The sequence below is a fragment of the Zosterops lateralis genome (assembly GCF_965231275.1).
Source record: "Zosterops lateralis genome assembly, chromosome: 11".
Taxonomy (NCBI): Eukaryota; Metazoa; Chordata; class Aves; order Passeriformes; family Zosteropidae; genus Zosterops; species Zosterops lateralis.
The window spans coordinates 9,192,036-9,208,157 of NC_139771.1; the positions used below are offsets into that span (position 1 = coordinate 9,192,036).

The following is a 16,122-nucleotide window of genomic DNA, read 5'->3' on the forward strand; positions in this document are numbered from 1 at the left end:
CCCGGCTGCAGCACCCAGGCTCTGCGGGGCTGCGGCGGGGCCGGCAGTGGGCGCTGGGTGGGCGCCCCGGGGTTGGGTGAGTGCCCTGGGTGGACACTGAGTGAGCACTGGGTGGGCATTGGGTGAGTGCCCTGCATGCCCTGGGTGGGTGCTCTGGGTGCCCCAGGTGAGTGCCCTGCATGCCCTGGGTGGGTGCTCTGGGTGCCCCAGGTGAGTGCCCTGGATGCCCTGGGTGGGCGCTGGGTGGGCGCTCTGGGTGCCCTGGGTGAGTGCTGGGTCGGGTCGCTCTCACCTCTCCCAGCGCACCCTGAGCTGGTGATGCCCGCGGATCCCTCCAGCTCGGGATACCCGATGAGGAGCCAGGGCTGCTGTGTGTCCGCAGCCGCGGGAGTTGCTCCCGAGGCTCCATCCCGCCGGGTCCCGTTTTCCCGGCCGCGGTTGTTTCTGAACTGTGAACTCCCCCAGCTGGCGATGGCTCGATATCGCCGCCAGCCACCGCGATGTCCGTGCGAGGACAGACTGCCAGCATCCATCCCCCAAAGCCGCGCCGAGCCGGGGGCCGCACCCCGGGGCTGCCGGGCCACCACAGGGACCGGGACACAGGTGCAGCACCTGGTGACGCCTCGGAGGGAGGAAGCAGAGGGAACAGTGTTTTCCCACGGGAGGTGGGTGATGCGCTGGGCGGTGGGGGGACACCTCTGGGTGACTGTGAGGTGTGAGGTGTCTCACTGGGACACTCAGGACCATGCCCCATTGATGGTGCTGCAGCACGAAGAGGTGTGTAAGGGGCTGGCTGACAGATGGGGGAGTGGCAGCAGAGTCAGCCCCTGTCTGTGCCACCTGTGGGTCCCTGCTCGCTCCTTCACCCCCTCTCAGGGACCCCCAGCTGCCTCCCCACCCCTCCTTCGCCGACCCCACAAAAAGGCCAGGCCCAGGCAATTGTGTACAAAACCTGAAATAGTTTTACTTTGCTTTCTTTTTTTTTTTTTTTTTCTCTTTCTCTCCTTTTTTTAAACTTTGCTCTAGGTTTACTTAAGAGTTTGTGAAGTCGATACAAGAGCATTTGATATGAATCGGTAAATAAAACACTGTCATAGATAGATAGCCACGATAAACTTTGTTAGAAATGTACATGTCGCGAAAAAATAATAATACTACTAATAATAATCATAATAAAAAAAGCCGGCGCGACGCCCGGGCCGGCGTGGCCCTGGTGGTGGCCTTGGTGGCCCCGGCGGTGGCCCGGTGGTGGCCCCTGGTGGCCCCGGCACAGGGCTCTGGTGGCTCTGGTTCCCCGCAGGCGCCGCGCCCCGGTAATGTGTGTATATAAACAAAGCCCATAAGAAATGTACAAATATAAAAAGCTACAAACATTAATAAATTACATCGTCACAAAACACGGAAACACTCCACAAGGTGCTAGTAAAATAACTGTCTCCCTCCTCGTACAAGAAGTTACGCAAAGAGCTGGTACCGGCGGGCGGCGCCCGGAGAGACCCTCCCCGTATAAAAACCCGGCGGTGGTTATTCCAAAAGCTATGTACAAGCTACATTCTAGGAAAAGGGCCCGGGAGCGGCTGCGCGGGGCGGCGGCGGTGCCTGAGCATCCTCCCCGCCCCGCGCCTCGAGGGCTCGGTCCCCTCCCGCCGCGTGTCCCCTGGCCCTGCCCGCTGCTGGCATTGTCACTGTCCCCACGGCGGGGTGTCCATGGCCCTGCCCGCTGCTGGCATTGTCACTGTCCCCACGGCGGGGTGTCCATGGCCCTGCCCGCTGCTGGCATTGTCACTGTCCCCACGGCGGGGTGTCCATGGCCCTGCCCGCTGCTGGCATTGGCATTGGCGCTGTCCCCACGGCGGGGTGGCCACCCTGCCCTCCCCGCTGGCCACGGGGCAGGGGGGCCGGGCGGGGCCGCAGGGGGGGCCCGAGGCGCTCCTCGGTGGCCGAGATTAGTATTAACTTTTTGCGGCTAGTCGCTCTCAGCACTCTGAGAAAGGACATCTATATTAAAAAATATTTATAGCAGGATTCTGTACAGTCCGACCGCTGAAAGTTAAAGGGATCACGGTGGCGGTGGTGGCCCAGAGCCGGGTGGCAGTGTCCCCCCGAAGCCACTAGAGCAGCAGCTTCCCGTTCCGGTGGATCTTCAGGATCTTGCCGAGCCGCTGCTTGGCCGTGGCCATGCCCTTCTTCGTGCGCTTCCCTGCAAGTACAGCGGGGCTGGGGTGAGCACCCATGGCCACCCCACATCTCCCCGCAGGCACGGGCCCTGCAGCTGCCCCCGATAACACTGCCCTGCCCAGCACCTGCAGGGAGCCCTACAGCGCCCCAGGAATGGGGCTGCTGCCCACAGCGCAGGGCTGGGCTGGAGCACAGCCCCCGGAGAGCCAGCCCTGCGGAACCGGTGCCACAGAGCACACCCACCCCAGGGACACAGCCACACCTCTCCGGGAGGCACAGATCGGCTGGGCTCCCTCCTGTCCCCACAGCTCTGCTGGGCACCCTCCTGTCCCCACAGCCCTGCCAGGTGTGCTCCTGTCCCCACAGCCCTGCCAGGTGTGCTCCTGTCCCAATAGCTCTGCCAGGTGTGCTCCTGTCCCCACAGCCCTGCCAGGTGTGCTCCTGTCCCAATAGCTCTGCCAGGTGTGCTCCTGTCCCCACAGCCCTGCCAGGTGAGCTCTTGTCCCCACAGCCCTGCCAAGTGTGTTCCTGTCCCCACAGCCCTGCCAGGCACCCTCCTGTCCCTGCAGCTCCACCCTGCTGCCCTGCACACTCACCTGCCCTGGCTCACTGCTCATGGCCACCTGTTTGCCCACAGGGTGACAGTCAAACCCAGCCCCACCAGTGCCTCCTGCTCCTCAGGGAGAGGCTGAAAACACACACAGACACACAGATGCCCCACAGCTCTTTGCATCTCCTGGGCACCTCTCTGCCTTGGACCTGTTTCCCACCATTTCGCCACAAAAGCACAATTCCAGGCAGACTCATTCTTTCACTCCAGCTCTGCAGAGAGTCACAGGTACCACCAGCCCCTGGCAGGACCTAGCCCCCACCACAGGCTGCACACCTGCTGCCCCATGGCCACCCAAGCTGCCAGGGTACTCTGCTCTACCTCTAACCTGCTCCACTTGAATAAATGGAATTGAGGAAACATCTGCCACATTGCCTCACCTGTCACTGGGCCCTTTCCCAGTGGGATCACACACAATTTTCACTAGACTACACAATTTTCACACACTACACACAGTGCCTGTCCCACACACCTGCCTCAGTTACACTTCCTGAGCCAAGTTCAAGTGGAGAGCAGGAGGCCCCAGCCCAGACTGGGACAGGCTCAGCTTTCCCATGCTTTTCCTATGGCAGACAGCAAGCAACCTCTTCCTCTCTCCTGCCTTTGCCCAAGGTTTGATATTCCTCTTCTCCCTCTCCAGAGAAATCTGCAATGTGCCCTGCTCTACACGTCCTGGGAGGGCTGATCTCAGCTACAGCGGTGTCCAGCCACCACCAAGAGCACAGTGCCTGCCCCAGCCCTGGGCACAACAGCCTTCGTGGGTGCATCCTCCCTGGCCAGCTCCATGGGGCAGGCTGTCTGGGATGTCACCTGCAGGTGCTCCTGAGCTGGCACTGTGCTCCTGCCACGGCACCCCTAACACCCTGCAGCTGGCAGAAAAACACCTCTTTGTCCCCCCAGAGCCAGGACAGCCGAGGCCATCAGCCCTATCCCTGAGCAGACCTGCCTGGCACGCACACACCTGCACCTGTGCACGCCCACAACACACACAGGGCCCTGCAGGAGGCTGGGGTGCACAGCCCTTCACCCTTCCCCACTCCTGCACCATGAGCCAGGCGTTTCCTGGTACCTTTGGCGGAGCCATTGTTCTGCGAGGATGATGAGGGTCTCCTCTGTGTGAGGAAAACACCGGGAGCCATCGGCTGCGATCCCCTGTTGGGCTGGGCGACCCCAAAGGTGCTGGCCCCTGCGGTGTACTCGTGATCTGTGAGGCTGCTGGCCTGGGACTCCAGCTTCGGCTCGGGGGAGCTGCCTTCCTGAGCCACTCTGCTTGCGTTGGGGGCTGACAGCTTCTTTTTGGTATTTTTTTTCTTCTTGCCTTTTTGTTCCTCCTTTAAAATGACAAAGATGAAGCTCAGATTAATCCCCAGAAGACCTTTAGCTAGGGCAAGGGCCAGCGGCGTTGCTTTAGGGTCCTGATACAAGGACAGCCCAGGAGTTGGCCATGGGGGCTGTTCCAACACGTCTGGCTCACAGCTGCACACACACGTTTGCCTCTCGTGCCTCTACATCCTGGCATCCTCCTGGTTCCTCCCCACTGTGGCGAGCGGGAGCCAGCCAGGGCCGCCCTGGCACCGCAGCGTGGTCAGCACGGGCAACTCTTCCCATCTTCCACAAAAACTGGCACCTCCTATCTTCAGGGATCTTCACACCCTTGCATAACAGCATGAAGGATATTAAACATGCCACTGATTCAGCCTCTGCTTCCTGCCTGGACATACACATCATCTCCTGACCTGTCACCGCACCTGGACATGCACACTGGGATGGCAGAGGTCTGCTACTGTCCTGTGTCCCTTGTCTACTTCCAGCTCCTTCTTCTTGAAACCCTGCCACCATCCTTAAGCTCTTCTACTCAACAGTCCACATCACAGAAGCCCAAGGCCACCACAACCTACATCTCCAGCCGCTTGCTGAGGTGCCTCACCAACCTTGCTCCAGCAGACCATGTCACCTTAGCATCTCACCATGTCACCTTTGTGGGGCTTCTCTGACCCCTTCAGAGACCAGACGCCAAACATCCAACCTGCCCCAGTTCCTTTCCTAAACTGAGCCTCTGCTCACAGTTCACCAAACCTTTGGAAGCAAACCCTGACCCTTCCTACCAGCCAATCTGCACAGACAGCAATCACACCAGGCAGGCTCTCAGGTACACATCACATCCCCTCCTTTGCGGCAGCCTTTTCCCCAGCAGCCCTTCTCACTCCTTCATCCCTCCCTGTGCTTTTCTCTGTCCCTTGCTGCCTTGTGACGTGCTCAGGTGTGTTGTGACACTGCTGGGCTCGGATCCCCTTTATTTCCCTGAGACTGCAGAGCCTCGTGTCACTGGCAGGAGCAGACACCACGCAGGGCTGGCACAGCACTCTGTGCTGGGGACAGGGCTCTCAGGGCTCTCACTGCTGACAGCTCCTGACAGCTCCTGACACTCCCCAGGCAGCCTCTCTCTCTCTCACCTGCTGGGACAACTTGGCGGCAGCAGCGGCCAGTCCAGTTTCGATAGAGGCGACTCTTGTCCCTTCCCGCACCGGCCGGTCCTGCCGGGGCACCGAGGGGCCAACACGTGCTGAAAGAGGGGACAGACAGTGAGCACTGAGGGGGAAATGTGTGCTGCAAGAGGGGAGAGACAGTGAGCACTGAGGGGCCGATGTGTGCTGCTGGGAGAGGAGAGCAGTGAGCACCAAGGGGCCAACTCCTTGTAAAATGGCAGGGAGTTAGAGATTTGCATGACTTGGCCTGAGTGTGGGCAGCACAGACCACAGGGACTTACCTGTCGGGCTGTAAGGGGCATCATCGGAACTTTTCCTCTTCTTTGATCGGGATTTGAACACTGGATTATCTTCGTCTGATTCGAGAGAAGGGTAAACTGCGGCAGGAAACAAAGGCAAGAATTTCAGTTTAGGGAACAGCTCCACCCTGAACAAAGACCCCTTGCAGTGACCAGGTGCAGTGACCACAGGCACCACAGCTGGATGGTCCCCAGAAGTGCCACTGGGCACTTCAGCTATGACACTCAGGGGACTTTGCTCTCATCCACACATTACTCTTGGTGGCTGCTGTCATTAAACTGTGACTAGCTCTCTATATTCCTGTATAATCAGAGAATACTCTGAGCTGCAAGGGAGCCACAAGGACCATTGAGCCCAGTGAAGCTGTAGCTGCTCCATCTCTGCAAGTGTCCAAAGCCAGGCTGGACAGGGCTTGGAGCAACCTGGGCGGGTGGAAAGTGTCCCTGCCCGTGGCAGAGGGTGGAACTAGACAGCCCTTGAAGGTTCCTTCCAACCCAAACCACTCTATGATTCCATGGTAATTATGGCAGAAACGATGTAACTGGTGCAAACTGGCTTTTTGCCCATTTCTGCTGGAGATGCTTGCCTTCTCTGCCAAAACTCAAACTAGAATTGGATCTCTATTCCATGTACAAATTCAACTTCTCACTTCTTTCAGCTGGAGGTTCAATTGCTACTGTGCAGACAAGAACATTTCTGTCACAAGCAGCAGTACCTGACCCACATTTCTGGGACAGTCCCCTGCTGCAGTTTCTGGGGCTTTCCAGGTTTCCTGAAAGTTTCTCATGGTGCCACACCTCAAATGCACCTCAAACCCAGTGTGACCCTGGGCTCTGCAGCCAGGCTGCTGTGCCCTGCCTCTGCTGGCTCTGGTGTGCAGATCCCTGTTCTGTGGCTGCTCCAGCTGATCCTGGGGTGGCACAGCAGGAGGAGGCACCCACGAGCAAAGGGACATTTGCCACCAGGCACATGTGTCCCTGCATGGCCAGGCACAGCCCCACCCTGCTTCCCTCTGCTCACCATAATCTGAGTCCTTAAAACAGGCATCCAAGTGGTCCTGGTCCTCATCGTAGTCCTCGACGTCGATGCTGTTCTTTGTGCTTTTCTTCAGCAGCCGCTTCCCGGCATTTTTGTTGCCACCACCAACAGTTTTTTTTGAGTTTTGTGTGGAGAAGGAGTTGTTCTTGGCCTGATTGGTGCCCCACGATGCCTGCAGACAGGACTCTGAGGCCTGGAGGTTTGCCATGGAGAGCATGCCCTGGATGGCTTCCTGCGTGCTGGGGGAGGCAGGTGGCTGGCTGTGGGACACAGGGAGAGAGGCTGGAGCACAACTGATCCCAGAAACACCAACGCCTGGCTCCTGCCATGGCAGTAGTGCTGGCAGAGACCCCCTGATTCCGCTGAGCAGCTGCACACACCACCAGGGCCAGAGGGGAATTTGATGGGACAGGAGAACCACAGAGAACACATCAATGTGGGTGTGATGGCCCAGGAGGCACAGACATGTAGGCAGGTGCCTGGGGCTGTCAGTGCTCTGGGCAGAGCTCAGGGAACTTCCCAAAGCTCACAGCAGAATTCCTGACCGAGCAGTATCTCTATACCAACTATCATCATCTTCCTTATCATCATCATAATCTTTAAATATCTATCATCCATCCATCCATCCATCCATCCATCCATCCATCCATCCATCCATCCCTCTCTCTCTCTCTCTATCTATCTTTATTAATGTTATTTTTCTGTACTACCAAATCACCCTCCTCCTCATCATCGTATTTTAATAGCATTATTTATAATCTCTACTACCAGCTCCTGTAAAAGCAGAGTTTATGCATCAGCACAGGTGGGGGATGTTGTGGGGAGCTCTGATCAAAACTGCCTGGAAGATTTTGGTCCCAGTTCACATCATGGGCTGTCACCACCCCAGGAGCTGCTGGAAATTCATTCTGAGACTGGCATAACACATGATATAGTATTTCCAGAAGTCTGGAGTTTGGGCAAGTCGTGAAATGCAAACAACTCCTTGCAGTGGCAATAATATTTGTTACTCTTGTAACACATTTGTTGTGCAATAGAACCACAAACATACAAGAGAATTAACAGCACCATGACACTTTCTTCTACTTGAGCATAATCTGGGTTCTGAACAGAGTAATGTACCAGAAAGAAACGTACAAGAAGAAATGTACAAGACCATAGAGGAAGTTTCTGGGCACTAATGGCATTTAGTCATAATCCTGAAAATGAGTTAAGACTAGTGTTAGTCCACAACTCAACAAACAGAAGAACACCAAAAAACATATTTAGGGAAGAGCCATTGAAATCCCTCCAATATCATGGCTTCTTCTCTGCCTTCTCCCTGGCAAAGAAATATTTTGCATCATCTACAAGGAATTACCATATTTTCTTCCAGCCTCTTTCCCTGAACTGTTTTTCCAAACACTGGACTCTCAAAACACTGCAAACAGACCATCAAATACTGACCACTAAATGGGCAAATCAGAGAGGAACCGCCTTAAGCAACACAAACTTCAACAAATAAATGGTAGGATATGATCAAAACCAGTGGTTCTGAGAGTCAAACACCAACCTGAAAAGGGGGAAATGTCTCAGAGCTGCACATGGGGCAGAATGTTTTTCATTAGGGCATGTGCCTGGTGTGCTTCCATCAGGAGTATTTCAGCTTTCTAAGCCAAAAAAATTCAAGAAGACTTGGGAAGCAATTTTGAAGCTCTGGAAGAGCCATATCCCCTTTCTGTAGCTTCAGCAACGATTTTTGGAAAAAACACATTTATAAAAGTAAACTATCAGTGAGTTATAATTATGGCTTAGAAAAAAAAAAAATTAAAAGAGCACTGGAGCAGGAACAAAGCAGCCAAAGTTGCTTCTACGCCTGCTCTATCCCCACAGCCACCTCCAAACACACAGGAGGTGGCACTGGGGGACAGCTCAGCCCTGCCTGCAGCCCAGCAGCCTTGCTGTGCTATCCTGGGGCTGGTAGCTGTTGCTGTGGGTGCACAGACAGGAGGACACTGACAGACAGACACACTGGCACTGGTCTGTGCCCTCATCTGGCCTGTGGCAGCACTGGGATGGCAGCAGGACCAGGGCAGTGCCCATCCCCTCTGCTGGCATTGCTGGGACCCCACCTTCAGCCCTGGGGTCAGGTTTGGGCTTCTGGTGACAAAAAGGACATTGAGGGGTGGAGTGTGACCAGAGGAGGGAGCAGAGCTGGGGGAGGGTCTGGAGCATCAGGAGAGGCTGAGGGAGCTGGGAAAGGGGCTCAGGCTGAGGAAAGGAGGCTCAGGGGGACTGTGGTGCCCAGGTTTGCCATCCTGTCCCTGGCATGTCCCAGAGCAGAGGAGCAGGCAAACAGCTGTGCTGGGGACAGGAACAAGCCCTGACAGACTCAGGGGTCACCTCTTCAGTGAGCTGGGCACAGGAATGATCCCAGCACCTGCATCATGCAGGATTATTGCCTGGGGAGCCAGTGCCTTGCTCTTCATCACCAACTCTACTCCTGCCATCTTTCTGCAAGGGCAGATCACCCTCTCTGGGCAGAGGTCATCTCCTCCCTCACATCAGCAGTTACCAAGTCTCCTACCTGTATCCTCATATGTAGAAACTGAATTTATAACATTTCAGCAGTTACTGATTGAGCTGTGGCTCTGGAGAAGTCACAGTTGTATAAAACTAAAGAACTCCAACAATCCCAGTACAAACCCAGTGTTTTCTTCCATTTTTGAGTCAGACGTGGACACAAGCAATTTTGCTCCTTTCAAGATCAGGTGATGGCCAGCCCTCCAAGCTTTTCCCATCTTCCATTTCAGTTCTTTCAGCCTGTTCCCACTCTCACAGTAGCCTTTCTGCAGGAGCTCTGTCCTGCCCTCTCCCTGTCCTGCTGACACACACAGGTGAGCTGCAGTTCTCTAGAGTACTCCAGGTAATGCCAGCAGGGCCTCTGGGGTGGCCAGCTGCTAGTGACAGCCCAGGATTTTACAGGAGAAGGTTTCCCATGATTCAGATAAAGCCAGTGTCACAAAAAGCCCAATGACTGCTGGGACCCACACTGGGCTGGCAGGGATGCAGGCACTGTGTGGGAGGAGACCCCACAGTGACACAGGGCTGCCCCACAGCACCACAAGGTACACACAGAGATCCATAAACACACACACTGCCCTGCCAGCAGAGAGAGGTGGGGATTGTTCCTGCAGCCAGCACCAGCACAGTGGCCCCATGCTGTGACACAGAGTGTTTGCAGATCGGGTTTCTCCTGCTCCATCCTCAAAAAGCAGCTATGCCCACTGGAAAAGCCTGGCATAATTAGGAAATGAAACACAGTAATTACATTTACTAGGGGCTTTTTCCAATCAGGACGCAGCACACACTGCCAAAAGCCAGTGTTTACCCCAGAGCCAGCACTGATCTGACACATTCCCACTGCAGCACCCCACACAGAGCAGAACTCAGCCCTGTCTGGGGACGGGGCCGTGTGTGGGACTTTGATTTCAGAAACCACAGAGCCTTCAAACACCCTGGGCACAGCACCCAGGCTGAGGGGGGAAAGCAAAGGCCTGAGCCCTGCTCTATTCTGGTTTAACCCCCTGCAGACAGCAATACACACCCTGAGCAAAGCAGGCAATTGTCAAGGACCATTTCAAAGCACCGTGAGCTGTGTTACCCACAAAATGGCCAGCACTGTACACAGCAGTGTACACAGGGCCAAGGAAGATTTCTTTAAGTTTTTATAACAGTTGATAAATTTTCTTTTTTTTATACCAAACTTCCAGCATGGGAGTTTTATTAACTCAGCAATTTTACTACAGTGTCAGACACACCTAACTGCTTTTTGATGTGTCTGATCACCTGCCAAAATGTAACTGTAAAATCAACATTAACACTCATCCCATTATGGAGCATAATGCAGAATGGAAAGGGAATTCCCTGGGATGGTCAAGTGTTACAGTGATTATTTCTTTTCCCCACTCATTGGATCACTGGTGCTGCTCCTTACTGGCCACAGCCCAAAGCACCCAGTGTCAGTTTCCACATAAGACACCACTAAGCCCAGGCAGACATTTCCATTTCAGGTACAGAAACACCCACCAAAGAGTTTGCTTTTTCCCCCAAGCCTTATTTTTGGTGGGAAGAAGAAAGATAACCAGAGATGGGAGGAAGGGCAGACAGTTTCCTATATCCTTCTCTCAACCACTTGGCGTTTGTGGCACCTTGGAATGCCTTATGGGAGAAATGCTGGCCATTTTGATTTCTTTATTACAATTTCACTACATTAGAAACCATAATTCCCACCCCGAAGCTGCAGTCACCGGACTCTCTCCTTCTTTTGAATTATTCATCTATTACAGCATTATTGCTAAAACTGATCTTCAGCATCTACAGATGTGAAATCCTCTATTTGTTCAAATTATACCACCTCCCTCTCCCTCCAGATCACAGGATAAAGGAAGAGTTCGTTTACTGGAGAAAAGGCAGTTACCAAGCTGCAAAATTCAGTCTCAGTCACACACAACCATGAAAGAGCAATTTTGTTGACAGGTAAGAGGGAAAGGCTCCCCTGATGCGTACCTGTTGGTGTTATACTCTAAACCCCCAACTTCCTTGCTTGCCTGCAAAAGGTCAAGAATTCCTGCTGAACTTCCACTCTCTTTCTTTACTTTAGAATTGCGTCCTGGCTTTGCCTCTGTGTCAATGTGAAGCAGATCTTCATCTGATGAGTCCTCACTCTGCAAAAACAAGGAAAGGGCTAAAAAAGGTGGAAACTCACTGAGCTGGTCCCCAAGAACAGCACAGTGATTTCTGCAGCTCCTCCAAAGACACAGGCCTTAGGAATTTGCTTTCTTTAAACAAACAAACAAACAAAAAAAATATAACAAACCCAAGTACACGGTAAAAATCCATTTCCTTGTAGCCTGTAGGCATGGCAGGTTTTTCTTTCCCCTCCCAAAGCTTTGAGATCTGGTCCTGTTTGTGGGATCCATTCCCTTCAACAGTGAGGTTTCCATCCCCTCAGCAGCAGACTGCAAGGGTCAGGCAGAGGAATGGGACATGTAGGAATAGTGTCCTGTGGGGCTGTGGAAGGGAGCTGCCTACGTCTGACCCTCTCTTAGGGGCTGAGATTTCCCCACTTAAGGGAAAATCTTAGGCACTGCAGTCTGGTGCCTAAGAAAACAAATTTTCTCCCGTTCCTGCCCTGCTTTCAGGCTACTACAGCACCAGCCCTTATTTCTTGGGGTGCCAGCCTGTTGTCTCCAGAGATCCCTCCTCAGGCTCCTGCACAGGGAGACAGCCCTGTCCAGACCCCAGTACTGACTCAGAGTCTGCACTTCCTCCTGAACGTCCCAGACTCAAACTAGGCTGAAAAGAACTCCTTACTACTGAAGGCCAAACACTCTGGTCCTGTCTTAACAAACTGTTTTGCTTTTTCTGCCTTATTCTGGTATGATAATATGAATTTGTATCAACAGTTGGGCAAAACTTTTAATTTTCATGTCATTTGGTTTCCAGCACTGAGCTTCAGGCACAGAGCAGACTCACACCTGGGCTGTGCCAGGCTGCAGGTGAGCTCTGCTCAGGCTCCCTGATCCTGCAGGGCTCACCTGGCTCAGGAGTGCTCCAGAGCTCAGCCCATCACGGGCAGAGAGGCTCTGCCAAGTAGCACAAAACAAACACTTGGGTTGCTACATCACAGGAAGAGAATCACAGGATGGTTTGGGCTGGGCAGGACCTTAAAGAGCCTCATGTTGTAGGAGTGCCTCCTGGGGAAGGTGCAGTAACCCCATACCTTGTATGGCACCGACTCCACCTTCGGCTTCTTAACAGGGGTGTGCTGCAGGGATTCCTTTTTATCTGACAAAACTGAATAAAGAAAAAGAAACAAAAACTCAGGTTTTTTTCCCTTCAAAACCAGCCCTCCTATTCCACTCATGTCTGACAGGTAAGACATGGCTTTCTTTGTTATAAATCACATAAAGATTCTATTGACTGTTTTGGACAATCATCACCTAAGACTTTGTTGAGCAGATAAAGGCAAACAGGAAATATCCTTACAGGGCAGTTCTCTTTTTGCAGTGTTTTTCTTTCTTCTGATTGGAAACTCATCAATTTTCAGTTCACCATCATCGGACACATATTCATATTCATCCCGTACAGGTTTGGCTTTGTCCTCTTTAAAATTCTGCAGTGACCCAAACACGCTGGTATTCATATGAGTTTTGACTCCCTTTGAACTGAAAAAAAATAATTTACAAATCAGTAACAACACTCTGAGTAGGAAACAGCTTGTGACTCGACAGACAGTGAATATCTCTATGCAGAAATCTCAGTCAAATTGAATTCTTTCAGGGGTGCCAAAGCAACTAGAATAATTTCACAAACACATTTATGTCTCAAAATAGGACTCTGACTAGAGCACTAGAAGAAGTTTTAATGATTGGGTATTTTCTACATTGCCCAGAAAGGCAGATTTTCATAATATTGGATAAAAATTATAAATAATAAATATAAATAATAAATATAAATAATAAATGTAAATATAAATATAAATAGTGACCTTTCAATTTCCTTCTTTGATTGATGTGTGTTGTTGTATTTTTACTTACCCAAGCAACTTCTTATTAGAGAAAGAGAAGGTGAATTTGTTGTCTTTATTTCCTGATAAAGGCGTCTTTTCTGATTTGTGTTCCTCTTCCATTTTTAGAAGTGAATCAGGTTTACTGTTCTGAAAGGCAAAAGGCCAAAACAAAATAAATATATCAGTTAAATGAGCCATTTATGTTTCAGCTTCATAGGTACCCTCAGAATCTAAGTCTGTTAAATTTTCCCTTATTAAAATCCCTATTGAATTTTCCTTGCAGACAAAATGTTCTATTCTATGAGTGAATTGCACTCACCCTGCATTACCCCTCAAGAAAGGCAAGCTTTTAATTCATAGGCCATAATTCAGATTTCATTAGCTCTAATTTTATGCCATTAGAATTAGTTATTGATTATTAGCTATTAGTTAGTTATTGATTTCTCATTACTTATTGATTTCAGACTTAAACTAGTAGGACTGTGTCAGAGCAAGGGTCACAAAAGGATCAGCACTCACTGAACCATCTCACTGTTAACAGTCTGGTGTCTCTACAGATAAATGGACAACTCAGCACATGCTTTTGAAAAATCCATCCACCCCCTCTTCCTTTATCAGGGATTAATTGATTATTTCCTGCTTAATTTGCTTTTCTTTGGGAACTGAAAGTTGTTGCCTTGTTCTCTCCACTGAGGCAGAGCCACAAACCATTCCCTGCCCTTGATTTATCACCATGTGGCAGAATTTAACAGGAGACCCTACCTTGTATTTCCACTTGGCTTCTGTTTTGCTTTTATTTTGCTCTCGAACTTCAAATTTCTCCACCTCATTCTGCTTGCTCGCAGATTCCTTGTTGGGAACACTTAAAACATTCTTTGCAGCCTGGGAAAAAAGACAGGAACAAGTCCTCCGAATGAGGGTGGAATGTTGGCATGCCAGAAACACAGGCTTTATCTGGGAAATAACATGATATGTTTTTGAAAATTCCCATTTATTCTTTTTGAACCCCAAACCAAAGTTTAATCAAATGTTGCTCCTTCAGAGTGTGTGGAACAGCAGTTGCACTTCTCCTTGACCCCCCAACACTCTCCTCTCTCTGTCTGTCACCCCCTGACAGGTTTCACAAACTGCACACAGACTGTTAGAACTTCAGAAACATTTTAGGAAAAGATTTATGGATATTTCTTCACAAACAGTGTACAACCACTCCTCTGCCAGTGCCTTGATGAAGCTTGGCCCCCACCAAAATCTGTAGCAAAATTCATGCTGAATTAAAGGGCATCAGAATTAAAGGACGTCAAAAAGAAACTTGTCCTGCGTGGGGAAAAGTGGAAGGAAACTACTGTTCTGTTCTCAGTCCCTCATTCTAGAGTAACACCTCGAGCAAATGAGATACTTCAGAAACAAGTTCTGTCATCATCAACACCTTTTTGGTTTCTGGGAGGCTCCACATCACTGAATAACCAACAAACAGCCAAACCAGACCCGGCAGCTGGACAGGAGAAGGGCAATGAGCCAGCAGTTACAAACCTCCCCTTGCCTCTGCAGGGCCATGGTTTCCCAATGGGCTGCACATATTACCTTTTGCAGGAGACCTAGGGAGTGATTTTATCCCCTGTGAGGGTGGGAGGAGAGGGAGAGGTTAGAACAGGACCCACCTTCCCCTTCTTTGGCGTCTCGATCTTGGTCAGAGCCTCCTTGGTGTGTGCCTCCAGCAGGTCCAGGTTGGGGATGGCTGGTGGTGGGCTCTCCTTTGCCTTCTTCCCTTTCTTTTTGCCTTCTCCCTTCACTTTTGGGGTTTTGGGAGGTTTGGGGGGCTTGGGAGGCTTCGGGGGTTTAGATGGCTTGAGTTGTTTGGGGGTTTTCACAGTTTTGGGAGTCTTTTTTTTCGGGATCTTTTCTACAGGAGGGGGCGGAGAGGAGACCTGGACGGGCGACGGAGGCTCCTCCTTGTCCCCAGGACACAGCTCCTCGGCCGGGGGGTTGGCACTCGTGTCGGCTTTGCTGGCTTTTGAGGCGTTCTGGGGAGCGGCACAGAGCACAGCGGGTTCAGACACACCTGTCCCCTACGTGACATTCACCCCTTAGATGGGGAAACAAACCCCAGAGACACCCTTGGGCATGATGGAGGGGGACCTGCAGTACAGGTCGGTGTGACCCAGGATTGAAGAGCCCACCAAAGCCCCAGCAGTGATGCTCTGCTCACCAATCCCCACCCTGGCTCCCACTCCCACGTTCCCCAAGCTGCAGGAACCCCAGAGGCTTTAGGGAATGGAACCACCACTGGGCTGTACCACCCTATAAAACTGTTACATGGTCTGTCCACACAGGATGGATAAAATGAACAACCTTCTGCTTAAAATGCTGATCGGCTCCAGCAAAAACCCTTCCCATTTAATTCTGATGTGATAAATATAGCAGAATCACATTTCATGCCCTCAGGAAAAATTAGCAGTAAAATAGCTGCCCAATTAAAATTAACACTGACTAATTAAAAATAAATTATTTTCTGCTTAACTTGCCGTTCTGACAATCAGAAAACTTAAATACAACATCAAGGAGGATCGAAGAAGAAGATAGGTTTCAGTTCTGGGGTGTCTGGATGTGGTAAGAACAGGGTGTAGCATAATGTCCTTCTGCAGGAGCTGAGCCAGCTGTGGTCACCTTTGGCTGTCACACGTCTCCACCCAGCAGGATGTGGCACCACACTCTATGGGTGACACCTGCAAGCATTTTATAGCCTGGACCCCCACTACAGTAAATATTATAAAAACAGCACAAACCTCACTTAATCTTATTTCTTTGGCAAGGTCCTTGATAAGTTGTGCTGGTTTGAAGTTTTCTGGTAGTTCATCTTCATGCTCTGCTAAAGCCTAAAACACAACAAAGCCAATTGCTGTTTCTGTGCATGTTTTCTTCAGTAATAATAATAATAATAATAATAATAATAATAATCC

The 16,122-nt window shown here is 51.3% G+C and overlaps 1 protein-coding gene across 3 annotated transcripts in view; it reads right to left on the reverse strand.

The window, feature by feature from the left end:
• Positions 1-1,314: 1,314 nt before the first annotated feature.
• The window catches only part of PHF2 (PHD finger protein 2), a 51,939-nt gene continuing 37,131 nt past the window's right edge, over positions 1,315-16,122 (reverse strand). For 2 of the 3 annotated variants that reach the window (XM_083869722.1, XM_083869723.1), the window contains exons 11-22: positions 15,949-16,038; positions 14,824-15,186; positions 13,928-14,047; positions 13,194-13,312; positions 12,643-12,821; positions 12,377-12,450; positions 11,161-11,318; positions 6,595-6,872; positions 5,556-5,651; positions 5,242-5,351; positions 3,858-4,119; positions 1,315-2,200 (exon numbers count right to left, since the gene is read on the reverse strand). In XM_083869722.1, the coding sequence (XP_083725848.1) occupies positions 2,112-2,200; positions 3,858-4,119; positions 5,242-5,351; positions 5,556-5,651; positions 6,595-6,872; positions 11,161-11,318; positions 12,377-12,450; positions 12,643-12,821; positions 13,194-13,312; positions 13,928-14,047; positions 14,824-15,186; positions 15,949-16,038 (1,938 nt within the window). In that variant the 3' untranslated portion in view covers positions 1,315-2,111. The remainder of the gene's footprint in view (positions 2,201-3,857; positions 4,120-5,241; positions 5,352-5,555; positions 5,652-6,594; positions 6,873-11,160; positions 11,319-12,376; positions 12,451-12,642; positions 12,822-13,193; positions 13,313-13,927; positions 14,048-14,823; positions 15,187-15,948; positions 16,039-16,122) is intronic. The other variant, XM_083869724.1, reaches the window with a different exon arrangement.